At 36.5% G+C, this 16,421-nt stretch overlaps 1 protein-coding gene across 1 annotated transcript in view; it reads left to right on the top strand.

Moving 5' to 3' along the window:
• ACADL (acyl-CoA dehydrogenase, long chain) overlaps positions 1 to 16,421 on the top strand; it is a 37,112-nt gene that overhangs the window by 18,025 nt on the left and 2,666 nt on the right. Inside the window, exons 6-10 of the mRNA XM_014546118.1 lie at positions 718 to 882; positions 1,562 to 1,663; positions 2,970 to 3,083; positions 10,852 to 10,979; positions 13,001 to 13,087. Coding sequence (XP_014401604.1) covers positions 718 to 882; positions 1,562 to 1,663; positions 2,970 to 3,083; positions 10,852 to 10,979; positions 13,001 to 13,087 — 596 coding nt within the window. The remainder of the gene's footprint in view (positions 1 to 717; positions 883 to 1,561; positions 1,664 to 2,969; positions 3,084 to 10,851; positions 10,980 to 13,000; positions 13,088 to 16,421) is intronic.

A 16,421-nucleotide genomic window follows, 5' to 3' on the forward strand; every position in this document is an offset into this window, starting at 1 on the left:
AAACTCTGTAAATATTTGTTGTTGACTGAGTGTTAAGAAAGATGTTCATTTCCTGTAAGGCCTGCATAGGCTTCTTTCTTTGAAGCATTGAGCTATTTTTCTTCTATTTAATAACCTTATGTATAAATAATCAATGCTTCAGATAGAATATCCTATATGATAAAAGCCTAATATGCTAAGTGTCCAGTAGTCTGGTCGGCCGTTCAACTAATCAAAGTGAAATATGCTAATGATATGCTAAGGCTGCTCAACCACTCGCTATGACTTTCACTGACCACCGGGGGCAGACAGTTGACCAGCCAACCAGTCACTATGACATGTACTGACCACGATAGAGCAGATGCTTCAACCGGTACGTTAGCTTGCTGCTGGGATCCGGTCGATCGGGACTGGAGCCCTCCCAAGATCCCTCCCAGGCCCCGATCTTGCACGGGTGGGGTCCCTTGGCCTGGCCTGCACCCTCTCGCAATCCAGGATCCTTCAGGGGATGTCAGAGAGCTGGTTTCGGCTCGATCCCACAGGCCAGGCCAAGGGACCTCACTGATGCACAATTTTGTGCACCAGGCCTCTAGTAGAGTTATAAAGTATGGATGGAATATAGAGTTATAAAACATGCCTTGTCTGGTTTAGTCTTTGTGAATATGCTTTCCCCTCATCGTGACTTGCACATGGACGTGGATTAGTGTGGAGCATCACAGTGTCCTTGGGGTTTTCCAGGTGTTCATTACCAATGGGTGGCTAAGTGACGTCGTGATAGTAGTGGCAGTCACAAATCGTGAAGCTCGCTCCCCTGCCCATGGCATTAGCCTTTTTCTGGTGGAAGATGGAATGAAAGGATTTATCAAGGGACGAAAGCTACATAAAATGGGAATGAAAGCCCAGGTAAGTCATACTATGAATCATATTTAGGTAATAACTGAGATTACTCAATTTGTATTAATATTTATAAATTATTGAATTTACTCAATTATGCCTTATATAGAGAACTGCATAAAGCACAATCATACCTTCCAATGCTGAATTCCTAAAATATGCTTTTCAGAAAAGATAATGGAGATTTTTTCCACCGTTCATGAAGCTTTACCTCCTCCTAGTGGTCGGCAATAAAAGTGAATCAGGATATTTTAAATATCTGCTTTAGAAATGGCAAAATTAACTAAATTATAATAGGCCTCCTATTTATGAAATTGATTAAAGAAAAGGAAGAACTAAGAACAGAAAAATTTCCTATTCTTTGCTAATTACTTGGTAATTTTTTGTTGCTGAAATGAAAAACATTTTATTTAATGTGCATTAGAAACCCTTAGTCCTCAGTACCCACAGATCTGACAGTATTGGAGCCAGAATGGTGTATTGCACTGGAAAAGCCAGAAGTTTTGGAATTAGTTGAACCTGGGTTTGCATCCCTGGTTTACCACTGACTAGTTGTATTTATTAACTATGCCAACTTGGCTCCCAGTTGGTTTGTTGTTTTTGTTTGTTTGTTTAATGGAAATAATCTCATCAGGTTATTGTGAGATTTAAATGAAATAATTTTGTACTTGGTTGTATGATCTCTTAGGACACTGCAGAATTATTCTTTGAAGACGTACGGTTGCCAGCTAGCGCCCTGCTTGGAGAAGAGAATAAAGGCTTTTATTACCTCATGCAAGAGCTTCCACAGGTGAGAAGTGTTAAATAGAATAGAATAATATAGAACTACATAAATCCATGTATACAAAAGTTGTGATATAGCCGATCATTCGACTGTAACTTAAAGTAAAAAGAAAATATGAATTTTATAGGCTACGTAAGTAAATAACTGAACTTGGGGATATTCATTCAGAGCTTATAAGTGAATAGGGAAAATAGATATTTCAGTTCTTTGATTCCTTCTTGGAATGATTTTAGCTTCTGAACCACAAGTCAAGAATTTGTATCTCTCCATTGAATGAGTCTGGGCACAGTAGAAAACAGGATTAGTGAATTAATGACAGATCACTAGGCAAACATTTAAACTGAAACAGAGAGAGGAATAAAATGGAAGAATGGAGTAGGATAAAAGATTTTAAAAAAAGGCATTTTATCTCAACCAAGGTGAGTCCCTCTCCAAGGGGCGTAATAGTCCTCAGGATAGGGGCAACGTGGAATAAAATCTGGCATGCCTCAGGTTTTCAGAGAAGAAGGCAATGCATAATTTCCATTGCCTTTCTTTGGCTGTCTACATGTATACTTCAATCCCAAGTTCCTTCTGGGTAGATTATGCCCTCTTCTCACTCACATGCTGAAGGGGGGGGGGGGGAATTTATATCCCTTTGCAAAGAAATATCAGCCAAAACATTGGTAGTTTTTTGTTGTTAATTTTTAATAATACCTGGGAATCTAAAGGGGAAATGTTAAGTTCAGATGAAATAGTTTTAGCCACATAGGATCCGCCCTCACACCTGTGTTTTTGGAGTGTGGTTGCTGAGTGATCATTGAGCCTTACATAAGAGGCTGCACCTGCCTAGTAACTGCCACAGCATGGGCTAAACATGAAACTGAGACCAGGGCTAGGAACACTGGCACAGAAGTGGGATATGAAAATCACCAGCTAAATGGAATTTAACTGACTGTGGACACTTTCACACTAATAGGCAGAATTTAACCTATGTGCTTTAAAATGTTATTTTCCACGGGTATTGCAGGATATGTGCTGTTCAAAGATCAATAGATGAAAATCAACAACTTCAGAATTTCTTTTCTCATAGATACATAGAAAGAAGAGGGAGTTTAATAAATTACATATATATATATCTATATATAGTAAAGAAAATTAATCATAAAAATAAAGGGTTTGCTTTAGGGATCTATTACAGATATGTCAAAATATTCTTATAAAAAAGTTAAGAACTAAGTTAATTGGAGTTTTATAAAGATTACATATGAGATTTATTATCATTGAAATCATGTGAAAATCACTCGTTTAAGACCTAATTTCTGGGTTATAGGAAAGGCTTTTGATTGCCGAGATAGCAGTTTCAGCCAGTGAATTCATGTTTGAAGAAACCAGGGACTACGTTAAACAAAGAAAAGCTTTTGGGAAAACAGTTGCACATATACAGGTAAGCTTGTTGCCATGGTTTAGTATTAGATAATATCAATTTACCCTTCTGAAATGGGTCTACTCTAGGCTCAACATAAATATGGAGTAATTTTCAGCCAGGTGGTATTAAAGTCCATGGAAGTGGATGAGATCATTGAGGGAGAGAGAGTAGACAGTAAGACAGGAAGAGATCCTAGGACAGAAACCTGAGAAAAATATTACAGAACTTAAAGGTGAAATAGGAAGGGAAGAGCCTTCAAAGGCAACTGAAAATGAACACCTACAAAGGAGACAGCTTATAAGGCAAGCATCACAGAAGCTGAGAGAAAGAACTTTAAGTAGGAGGAAGTAGGCCCAAGGCTACTTGGAGGGAAAATATGAGTAAGGGCAAAGAGTGCCCCCTGGACGTGATATGGAGGTTATTTTGTAAGGGCCATTAATGGACTCGTGTGGAGGTGATGCCAGAGGAGTAAATGGAAATGAGGAAGTAAAGATGCCGATGGCAGGCAACTCTTTCCTGAGTTTGGCTGTGAATATTAATTGAAGAGAAAGGGTGGGGAAGGAGTAGGGGAAGGGTATATTGGGGTCAGGTGAGATATTTGGAGATTATTAATTGTTGTTATTATTATTAGGATGAAAATGCTGGAGCATATTTTAAGAACTAGAAAAAGGATTTAGTAAAGAGGGATAGATTGTAGGTATGGACCAGATAATTAACTGCACAGGATCTGTGAGAAAGTATAAGGATATGGGTGCCAAAGCACATGGAAAGATAGGCCTTCCCATCCCAACAGGAGAGTCGCTTCCTCCATTGTAACAGGAAGAAAAGAGGAAGGGGTGGGCATGGGTTCAGCTCTACTGGTAGAAAATTACAAAAGCTCTCTTCTGAAGGCTTGCATTTCCTTACATAACAATAAGGGGAAAAGATGTGAATAAATGGGGGATGCCAGTGTTGGAGGAGAGTAAGGAAAGTTTGAAATACCCTCTTCAGAGTGAAAAATAGAACTAGCTAGAGAAATATGGTGAGCCTGCTAGCAGTGCTGAGGACCCATTTCAGTTACTGATCATGAATTTATAGGGGTACCTTCTGATTTTTTGTGTATCAGCCTTTCTAGAAGGTTTTAGCGGCCTAGGTTCAAGCACAGAGAAAGTGGATGATGGTGTTTAATTAAGTGTGGGTTTTGCCAGGATTTTAAGGTATTTTCAAAAGAATGCAGTATATGGTGGCCATAATCACTAAATATTCCAATCAAATTTTAGACCCTCTAGTGTCACCTTAAATCAGTGGTTCTCAACCTTCCTAATGCCGAGACCCTTTAATACAGTTCCTCATGTTGTGGTGCCCCCCAATTTCATTGTTACAAATTGAACATAATTAAAGCATAGTGATTAATCACAAAAACAATATGTAATTATATATGTGTTTTCCAATGGTCTTAGGCAGCCCCTGTGAAAGGGTCATTAGACACCCAACGGGGTCGCGACCCACAGGTTGAGAGCCGCTGCCTTAAATGAAGGAACAGTTTATTAACAATGCAGTCGTCCAATTGTTGAAACATTTTACCAACAAAAAGAAAACACCTGGATTTGGAAATCTACTTGAAAAGTTTTAAGTGGAATTGTAACCGAATGCAGGTATGGCTTCCTGCTGCAATGAAAGCCAAACTCCTAAGACAGGTGCTGGTAAGAAGGGAAGCAGTTTATTCAAGTGCCAGCCACCTGAGAAGATGGGGACTCTCATCCCAAAGGCCATCTTAACATCTCATTGCAGGCTAGGGTTCTTAGCAGGAGGGATAGGGAAAGCAGAACAAATAAATGAGCGGAAGGAGGGTTGAAAGTTCTCTATGTATAAGTTAGCACAGTCCATTCTGATGATTATTTTCAAAGCGGGCAAGTGAAGGTCCAGTTTTTATGGTTGAACCAGAACATCTGGTTGCTGGAGTCAACCTCCTTCCCTGAAGATAGTTTCTGTAATATGCTCAAAAGGTTGTTAGTGATTTATGGCAGGCATGACAAACCGGGCCTTTGTGTTAAGGCATACCTCCTCTTCCCTGATTTGGGGAGATGCATTGTTCATTATATGTTATTTAATTAAGAAGGTTATTTTGTTGGTTAGCATAAGATTTCATATATATCCCCCATAACAGAATGACTTGGCTGAAAGGCCTTGTGAAGGCAAAAGGAGAGATGAAACGCAGTGGTAGCTTTTTAGAAGCAACATTATAGAAAGTAAATTCAGTTAAATTTACTGAATTCAGTTAAATCTTAGCATAGCACCTCAAATATCTGTGGTTTAGGCAAGTTGTATTATCTCTCTCAGAGTATTTTCTTATTTGTAAGATGTGAGTAACATCACCCCATAGATTGCTATGAGCACTAGATGAGGTAACATACATGAAGTGCTCAGAATATTGTCTGGCAAAGTAAGCTCTCATTAAATTACCTGCCCCCCACCCCCTTATATAATATCTTCCTCTATTTTGTTCCAACAGAGGGAGTCTTTTTTATCAATTGGACAAACTCTATGTCATTTTGGGACCTATTTGCTACCTATATGTTCATCAAATTAACATTTTCCCATCCTAAAAATATGTCTTTCCATCCTAACTTCCTTATTGAGATAACAGCTCTAAATACAGTTGTTCTGAATTTGTAAACATGAGGCACACACCTGGTCAAGAAAACATTTTTTAAAACAGTATGATTTGACCTCCCTAGATATTATACTTTATATTCCCTTTCATTTATGTATCACGGATTTACTGATATTAATGATTCTCGATGACTGCCCTCTTCCCCAGGCATTTAGAAGAGTCAGGGAGGATAGTACGGAGACTTGAGATGTGAGCCCTGGAGTCTAGTGTTGTTAAACATTCTGTAACTCAGAGATCACCAACTAATTTCTCACTCAAATGCCAGTAGTCTCCCCCTGAAAAATACTGACATCCATTGTTTTCACTGAGAAAATATTTATTGATTGCCTTCAAAAGGTTGTGCGCTCAGATGTAATTTCATAGGTATGACTCTGGAAGTACACACTCAAGAGACTTCTAGCAATATGAAGGGAGTAATACCACTGGGAATCACTCTGTGACTTTCCCAACTTTACCCAAAATAGAATTAGTGTCATTTGCTTCTGAAATCCAGCCACCACCACTTTCACATAAAAAATGCTTATTAAAAACATTCAGCCCTGACCGGTTTGGCTCAGTGGATAGAGCATCGGCCTACGGACTGAAAGGTCCCATGTCCGATTCCGGTCAAGGGCATGTACCTTGGTTGTGGGTACATCCCCAGTAGAGGGTGTGCAGGAGGCAGCTCATCGATGTTTCTCTCTCATAGATGTTTCTAACTCTCTGTCCCTCTCCCTTCCTCTCTGTAAAAAAATCAATAAAATATATCTTAAAAAAAAAACACACATTCAAACCCTAGCCAGTTTGGCTCAATGGATAGAGCATCAGCCTACAGACTGAAGGGTCCCAGGGGTTTTATTCTGGTCAAGGGCATGTGCCTCGGTTGTGGGCTTGATCCCTGGCCCTGGTCATGGCTCATGTGGGGGGCAACCAATCAATGTGTCTCTCACACATTGATGTTTCTCTCTCTCTGTCTCTCCCCCTCCACTCTCTCTAAAAATCAATGAAAAAAATATCCTCAGGTGAGGATTAACAAAAAAAATAAAATAAAAATAAAATGAACTAAATAGATACATTTTCCATCCCCTTAGAAATATACAATTCCTATATTTATGGAATTCATATTAAATCACAACAAAGATGACTATAATAGTACCCAGATTGTATAACTAAGAATGTTAAATGTGTTTTGATATTTCCTGGATTTTAAATATGCAGGAAATATTTGTTAATATATATGTAATATATATGTAAAATACCAAAAAAAAGAAGAAATAGTTTTAATCCTTTTCAAAGCAGGTCCCATTTTTTGGTTGCCTTCTTTCAAAGGTAGTTTCAAAAGTAGCATTCTGCTTCCACCACTATATTATTGACAAGTAGTATTTTCCAAGTAAATGTATGTTTTGAGAATTCTGATATATTTCTTCTAATTTTTCTGTTTTATCTAAATAAATATATTTGAATAATATTTTCATATTGAATATAGGAATTTAATCTATTCAGAGAAGATGAATGACCAATACATGCCTACACAGCCTATTCTAGTGCTGGGTACACTATGGTTCTGGTTATTAAATTGAAATAGAAGACCTTAAATGCCATATTATACTTAGCCAAATGTCATTTTATGAGTACATAACAATTCTGTCTTCTTTCTCTTTTTTATCCTTGAATTTTGAACATGTTGATCCTTTCTGACTATTTGGATGCATTTCACAAGAATTTGTTTTCTTTTTAAGATGGAGACCTACCATATTTAGTCTTATCCGGGTAGTTCAGTTGGTTGGAGCATCATTATGATACACCAGGGTTGAGGATTTGATCCCTGGTCAGGCACATCCAATGAATGTGTAAATAAATGAAACAACAAATTGGTCTCTCTCTCTCTCTCTCTCTGTCTCAAATCAATCAATAAATTTTTTATAAGATGGAGATCTATCATACTTAAGTAGCTATAGGATTTCCATTTCATTTCATTCATACTTTCCATATTTGATGTTGTCTTATGATTTTTCATGGAATAGACAATAAAACAGTAAAATTCTGATATTCAATAATTATAATGACTGTCATTTGTCATTATTTTGCATTGTGCCTGTGTACCAGACATTGCTAAATGGATTGTCTCATTTTTTTTTCACAGCAACTCTGCATAATAACTATTATATTTATCCTTATTTTACAGATAAGGAGATTGAGGCATAGAGAGGTTAAGTAACTTGCCCAAGATTACACAGATATTCTAACTCCGGAACCTACACTCTTAATTCAGGCACTAGTCTTACTACCCGGAAATTTAAGGTAGACAGACTTTATTCTTTTTCCTTCCCTTCATACATGTTCACCCATGTTCAATGAAGTGAAAATTCAGTGTTCTTTCTTAACACAAGCTTTAGTTATTTCCTAGGTGGTATGTGCTCTTGATTCTAAGGACACAAAGTATTAGAAAAAGAAATAGGAGAAGAAAACAACACATCTTTCTCACATTCCTCCAAAAACAGAATATCCAGTTCTTAAGATCTTGAGTGTAGGATTAATTAACTACAATATTAGATAGCAAACCTAAGATGTTATATTTTATATTTCAGGCATAACATATGAGAGTTCAACTAATGGTGTTGTTTAAATGGAATACTGGGGCTAGATAACTTTCCAAGGTGTCTTCCATTTCCATAATTCTATGATTCTAAGAATTTTTTTTTTTTACTCAGAAGGATCCTAGGAAAGAGACTCTATCTGGTCTACTTAATAACTTAAGGAAATTTTTTTAATGCTAGCTGCAATATTATCTATTAGCAACTGTTAATGAATGTTAAACAATACTGCTGTGAGCATGTTGATCATTCACAAAAAGTACCTTGCTAATAATGTGTGGTACAATTAGTAACTGCTATTCATTAGAGAATAATTTCTAAAAGTATGACACAGTGTCTGAAGAGCAAAGACCAAATAGTAACACCCAACTCAATGCCAAGAACATGTAAATATTTAATCTCTGTATCTCCGGAGAGTAAATGATGTACCATTGGAGGCATTTATTCCTTCAGACCTCTGGACCTCGCTGAATGCGCTGACCAAGAATTCTAAATGAGCCCGTACTGGTCTGAAATTTAACTTCAGCCTCTGGAAGCTCCCAGCATTCCCATTGGAACAGCTCTCATATGAGAGAATTGGTCTTAGAGTTCTTGATTCTCTCCTATAAATAGTGCATAAATTCTCAAACGTGCCACCCACTGGGGTGGACAGGGCAAAAGTGTCCTGAGACTTGTCAGGTTCCCCCTTATTTTCCAAATGGAGTGTCACTGAACTGAGATGGAAGTAGGCTTAGAACTGAGTTTCAGGGATTTCTGTGGAACATAGCCTCATCTGTTTTCAGCGCATAGAAGAGTATTTCCCCACCTTTTTTCATTCCTTGTTTCCTCTTTAGATTTTCTATGAGTAAATGCGGATATGTGGGGTGGGAGTGGAAAACTTTGTGCTCATGAAAGGGTAGGGAGTTGGCCTAATTAAGTGACTAGAAAGAGAAATAGAAAAAAATAATGGAAAGAATGAGAAGGTTTAGATGTTCTGAATTAGAGTCCAAGGTACAGAGGTGGGAAAAGTGTGTCATCAGCCTTCCGACTGCTTGGTTTTGGAATCGTTAGATGCCGGTCACGTTGTCTGTTTCTAGACCAGGATGGTGTGAAGCCAAGTGAAAGGCAGTCAGTTGGATTTTTCATCAGCACAGCCGTTATGTTGGTACACTTACAAGGAATCTGTTCATCAGAGTACCTACTCTCTCTGACACACCCTGGTCTTGCCTGGTCCTGGGTCTGATTAGACTCTTTTTCTACCCTTTTCCGGAAATGGAAAGTACCCAAACTTTCCCCACCACAGCTATACTGAAAGGTTTAGTTTTATGGTTTGAGAATTGCTGTAACCAGTAGTAAAGGCAGCATCCTCTGAGAATCTGGTCCCCAAAACCTTCCTCTGAGAACTCAGTCATGACTTTGGACTTGCCAGTGTGGGGTACATTTAATTTCTAGTTTAAGTTTCACTGAGTCACTTTGTCACTAACTTCCATGCCTTTAATTCGCCACAGTGTACGTCTCTCAAATATTCCACAGCCAAATGATCAGAACTCTATTTCTATCTGAATTTCCACAAGGAAGGTGGAGCCAGCTGACCATAGCTGGACCTGGAACCCAAGAGGTCAATTAATGCAGTGCCTTTTTTTGGAGTAGAAAGCCAGTATTTCAAATCTAAGCCAGTTCCTGAAGTAGGTGCAAGGGTTGGTGCGTAAAGAGCCCAGATATAAACTTAAAGTTCAAGGTGTGGGAGCCAAGAGTCAGGAACACAAGAAAATGTGATTGAAGTGAGAGCAGTTGAGATGATTGAGAATGGTCTAGATGAGATGATTTTCAAGGGCACTGTTGGTTGTCTGTGGCTAACAGGAGAAGGTATATAGGTTTATTAGTGCTAACAATTCCTGACCATCTAATTCAAGTTAGAGACTCTTCTAGACAAGCTATTGAGAGAGAGAAGAAGGGTGGAGAGAATTCAGAAGAGGTTGAGGGTACTGGACTCTGATCTCTTGAGATTTCGGTTCTTTTGTTCTTTTATTGCATTTTACAGATCTAGATTAAATACTTTGCAATATAAAATAATATTTTGTATGTTGTCACTCCAGCTTGTTACTTTATTTTTTCCCAAGGTAAACAAGCAAAATAGAGGAATGTGATTACTTAATTTCACTAATAGAGAATACTTCTTCATGGGTTTAGATTCCAGAGGAAAATACGTTTTGTCAGCAGCTGTACTTACAGGACTGTACCACAAGATGGTGCTCACCCATCAGTCATGCTGTTTCCAAGACGCTTCCCTACATGGTCTAAAACTTTTTCATCTAAAACATCAGATAGTTATGTATTTATTTTTGCATCTTTTCTTTTCTTACAAGTTTCCTTAGCATTGAAATACAGCAGCATTTAAATTTAAGCTCTTTTGTTAACATATGCTTGTTTTTTGTTGAAAGAAAGAAAAACACACAACCCAGTAATTCCACTTTTGTTTTGCTCTAAAAATCTTCTATTATATAATGTTTGATGTGCTAGGTAACTCAAAACATGCTCTTTACCATGCTCATTTTTATTTTTCATTTCCTTTCAACTCAAGACGGTGCAGCATAAACTAGCAGAATTAAAAACACACATTTGTGTAACCAGAGCTTTTGTGGACAGCTGTATCCAGCTGCATGAAATGAAACGTCTGGACTCTGCCTCGGCTTCCATGGCGAAATACTGGTATGCAGGCTACAGTAATTAAAATGTGGGGTTTGTGTAGACTGTTGTGTAATTCTCTTAACTTTACACTCAGCCTGGAGGGTCCTGAAGGAAGAAGGCTGAGTCAATGTAAGCTAGCAATGAGAACCACCTTATAAAAAATGCTGAAAGGTTCCATCTAGCCTACTTATAATATGCTAAAAATTACTCGAGTTGGTATTTAACTTTTAGCATGCCATTGAAAATAAGCACTAAGAGACTGACGTAAGATGACTGATTAGTTTATTTAAGTTTAATTTAAAATTATCTGAAGAGTGTCAGTATAGTGAGACCAAAAATTTACAGTAAAACTTGAAGTCCTGAAGAGTCACAGTTCTTTCATTAAATAACTATCATTAAATTTTTTTTTGAGACAACATTTTGATATCTGAAATGAGTAGCTTGGACAGGATTTTCCTATTTAAGGTGTTTTCAGATCAAAGAAAAATTTCTGAAGAATTGACTGTCCAATCAAAACTTGTACATGTTCTATTAAGTGAAAGGAAAGAATACCCTATTACGTTCAGAAAGACTTTCATTTGTGTTAAAGATGATTAGCAATGGTATTAAAGGTGAGTTGATTGAAAAAAGATTCCTACAAGGCTTTTGTGTACTTTATGATGCAAGAACATAGTTTAAATCAGAGTTTGGACATGGGTTTGGTCTCTGTTTTAAAAGCAAACATTCTCACATCTCATTAGCCCAAAATAACCTAGAAAAAATTCCTGTCATTATTCATTAACTTGTGTTCAGTTCAGTCAGAAGTAGAATGGGAAAATATACAGAACAGTGCTTTCTGTAATGATTCCAAAATAATAAAATTGCCAGGTTGAAATTGAGGTGGAATTACTAGGAACTTGCACTTTGGGAAGGGGAGACATTTACAGCAAGTTTCTTGATTAGTTTAAAAAGTGTAAAAATAGCTTTAGATATTTTTGGAAAAAGAGATATTTGGATAGTTAAGTACTTCACTGTCCTTGAAAACACCGGGTTTACAGACGCATAAACATATGGCATTTCATCTTGTAGCAGAGTAAGCAACTAGTTATAGTCTGGTAAATAGTTCACTGAAGTACTTACCAAATACAAAAATGTATAGAATTCCAAATATTATTACCCTTGAGTCTTGTCTATTAATCATTATACCATTATTGTATTTCTTGGGAACATCCTCACCTGTCCTATTGGAGTTAAAAATTATTTTTAATAGGAAAATGTGTCCATGCCTACCTTTGCTTTGTTTCACACTACTGAAAAATATGTTGAAAGTAATTTTGAACTAACTGATCTTTTATGTTAAGATGAATAAAAATCCCTTAATGATAGTTGAAATTATTGTGATAAGATCAGAAAAGAATATTTCTCAAGTACTTCATATTGTCTCAAGGACAATAATTCCTACATAATCTTTAATAAGTTTCCTATATGATAACATGCACTTTAACAGTAGTGAACCCTCCTTAGGTTTTCATTTTTACTTTCAGTTTATTTCTGAAAACCCTAAAAAATTTTTTTCCACAATTATTTGAATTCAGACTTGTAGCGTTAAGGTAGGAAGTAACATTTTGGGGGTAGGGGGTTATGACATAATTCAAAGACAAAAGGAAATAGGTAATTGCATAATTATACTGTTAACTTAGATCATATAGAGAATCTAAATAAAGTGGAGCAACTTCAAGTTTTTACTATATCCCTCCCTCTCAGGCATAAAGTGGCCAAAACCTAATCGTCTATGCTTTCCACATTTTGTTTATAGCCTTAACAAAAACTCAGCCAAAAATATAATGGATGAAGAAGGTATTCATTGTGTGGAAATTCTCCTGAGATTTATTTCCTGTGTAATTTATACACAATTACAATTATATCTCTGGTGGGTGACATGCCTACTTTTAATTGTTTGATAAATGTATGCATTTGATAAATAACTTGTTTCCTGATTGTGAAGCACCTCATGCAAATCCATTTCAGATATTCCATTTCTGTTTTTTATTTTGCTCATCTAGGGCATCTGAGCTACAGAACAGTGTGGCTTATGACTGCGTGCAGCTCCATGGCGGTTGGGGATACATGTGGGAGTACCCAATTGCAAAGTGAGTATGACTGTTCGGTTACACTCCTCTGCAGATGTGAAGGAAAAGGGAAATTACTCAACTTTGTACATTGAAGGAAAGAAGGTGCAAAGCCTTCATTTTTCAGCTGACTACAGAGTGTCTTCAAGCAGATGGAAACAGCTTTCTGTTATTGGCTCACCCCGAGGATTTTGTCATTTTTAAAGAAAGTGAAGAGACCAATATCCTAAAGCGTAATGCTTGGCTTTATTTGAACTGTTATACAGGATTAATATCACTTTTGAAATTGTTATGTAATGTTATATTTTATAGATTAACCATAATTATTCAGGTTATTTTACTGTTTTTTACTCTGATAAACAATGCAACAACAAACACCTTATTACATGTATCTTAGATACATGTGTTTTCTATTGTAACAAAACAGTGTCCCAAAAGTAGTATTGCTAGTTCAAAAGTATGCATATTTTAAATGTTTATAATTTCCAGATTATTTCCTCCAGTTAGTAGCAATTTATACTTAAATGAACAAAGACCGATGACTTTCCTCCTAAGCTATGAATGTTACTGTCTTTTAAACTTTGTGCCAATCTAATGGGTAAAAAAATAGGTTGCCATTCTTCCTTTAATTTGCATTGATTTTTATTTTATTTTATTTTACCATGATAAGAACACTTAAGATGAGATCTACCCTCTTCACAAATTTTTATTTTATTGATTTTTAGAGAGAGAGAGGAAGGGAGAGAGAGAGATAGAAACATTGATGAGAGAGAAACATCATGGACCTGAAACATCCCCTACTGGGGATGGACCTGAAACCCAGCATGTGCCCTGACGAGGAATCAAACCGGTGACCTCTTGGTTCCTGGGTTGACACTCAACTACTGAGCTGCACCGGCCAGGCACTTCATAAATTTTTAAGTGTACTATAGAGTATTGTAAATTATAGGTACAATGTTGCAGTATGGACCTCTAGAGCTTATTCATCTTGCTTAATTGAAATTTTAAGCCCATTATTAGTAACTCTCCATCTTCCCCTCCCCTTAGTCCCTGGCAACCAAGATTCCTTATTGAGTCTGTGGATTTTAGATAACTCATATAGGTGGAATCAGTGTGGTATTTGTCGTTCTGTGACTGGCTTATTTCACTAAGCAGAATGTCTTCAAGGTCCTTCCACATTATCACATGCGGCTGAGTTTCCTGTTTTTAAGGTTGAATAGTATTCTACTATATGTATACACTACATTTTCTTTATCCATTTATCTGTCCATGAATAGTCAGGCTGTTCCCACATCTTGGCTACTGTGAATAATACTGCAATGGACATGTGAGTGCTAGTATTGCCTGCAGGTCCTGATTTCAATTATTTTGAGTAAATTCCTACAAGCGGGATTTCTGGATCATATGGTAGTTTTACTTAATGTTTTGAGGAACCATCATGCTGTTTTTCATAGCAGCTGTACCATTTTGCATTTCCCTACAACCGTAGGCAAAGTTCCAGTTTCTCTACATCCTTGTCAATATTTGAGGTGATTTCTAATTGTGATTTTGATTTGCATTCCCCTGCTGGGTAGTGACGTTAGCATTTTTTCATATATATACCTGTTGGTCAATTATATGTCTTCTATGGAAATGTCACTTCTTTAAAATTAGAAAAAGAGGAAAGACCCTACAGAAAAATCAGCCTGCGTATGAAAAGAATTTAAGTTTTCATATCTTAAATATTTGATTATTTTCCTCTAAAAAACTGAAAGTATTAATTTTTTCCAAATAGAAATTTTATTTCCTTCAAACTAAAATAATTTAAATGCACCCTTTGATGGCATTACATATGAATATCCTTGCTATAAGTTCAAAGCAATACCAGTTTATCAATAAGGCAGCATCCTTTTCTATATTTCTTCCTTCATTTCATAATTTATTCTTTCCTTCTTTCCATAAATCTTTGCTTCAATAATCTCCCCCTGGCAATTCTCCTCACCACTCTAGAAAATATATTCTCCTCTTATTTAGCAGTATTTTCAGCTTATAAAATTTTCCTGGGGAAGTTTTTGCTGTCTCGAGAGAAGTCAAATTTAGTTTTGAATCAGAGAATGAGAAAGCTATGGACTTCAAAAAACCTTTTCTAATTTTAATCTAAATACAGATATGTAAAGGGGAAATTATCAAACTAGTATTCAAACTGACTTTCAAATGCATCATTTTGGGAAGCATAATTGAAAACATTTGATATACTTATAGTCCTTAACGAGGAAAATAAACATTTTATTAAAGTTACATTAAGAACAGAAGCTTTGGCATAGATATAATTTACTAATTTTCTGTAGCCATTGTGCAGCTTATAAAGCTTTAATCACAGGATGTATGTAATTTATAACCTTTTATAAAATCTCAGCAATAAGTAGGGCTTTTTCCTTTCTTGGGACTGGGCATGAAGTAGCTAAACAGTTTTTTTTAAATCAATCCTTGGGTTTGGATTTTGGTAGATCCTTTTAGAACTACTTCAAACAAGTCTTAATCAAACACAGATTTATTTATTTATTTTTTACTTTGTGTTGTCATGAAATCAAAAGTAAACACTGAATTATGCTAGCACAAAGTAAATCATTACTGAAATTTTTCCTGTACATTTTCATGTTTTACTCACAATATTAGTCCATTTCCAATATTCACTAAGCTAGGAAAGTAGGATAATAATGGGTGTCTGTATTTTTCTACTCAATTGTGCAGCAGCTGTCACTGCTGGGCAAGGAGACAAGTGGTGGCTCAGTGTTTGTCTGGTTTAGTTCGGGTTCTGAGAGAGGCCGATTAGGTGAAGAGGAGTCAACTATGTACATGGCCCAAAAAGCTATTCCTTCAGATCAGTAGCAAGCAAAAACTGCTATTTTTCTCCCCAAGACATAAGGAAGGAATTTTTTTTATAAAAAAGCGAGAGAGAACATAATAGATAATATCAAAAAACTTAATGAGAAACTGTAGGCAGTATGTGGATGTGTACAAACTGTGATTTAATAGGGAAAAAATCATTCTATTTGTGTTTCTTATGTCCTCAGATTAAGCTATATTGTGTGTGTGTGTGTGTGTGTGTGTGTGTGTGTGTGTGTGTGTCTGAATCTTGGTTTCACAGATAAAAGAGGTGCTTTTTTGTTTTGTTTCATTTCATTGATTTGTTTTTAAATAACTGCTCTTTAGCATGAATTACTTCAGTCTTACCCATTAGGCCTGGGGCCTGTGAGAAGTGAGGCTTATTCTCTGCCATTTCAAGATTCCCTGCCATGCTAGGAAGAGCAGCCTGGGATACAGAGCTTCATCACTTATGTGGTTAAACATTTATTCTGCTGTCTTTCCCTGTTAA

The sequence above is a fragment of the Myotis brandtii genome, unplaced genomic scaffold, assembly GCF_000412655.1.
Source record: "Myotis brandtii unplaced genomic scaffold, ASM41265v1 scaffold43, whole genome shotgun sequence".
NCBI lineage: Eukaryota > Metazoa > Chordata > Mammalia > Chiroptera > Vespertilionidae > Myotis > Myotis brandtii.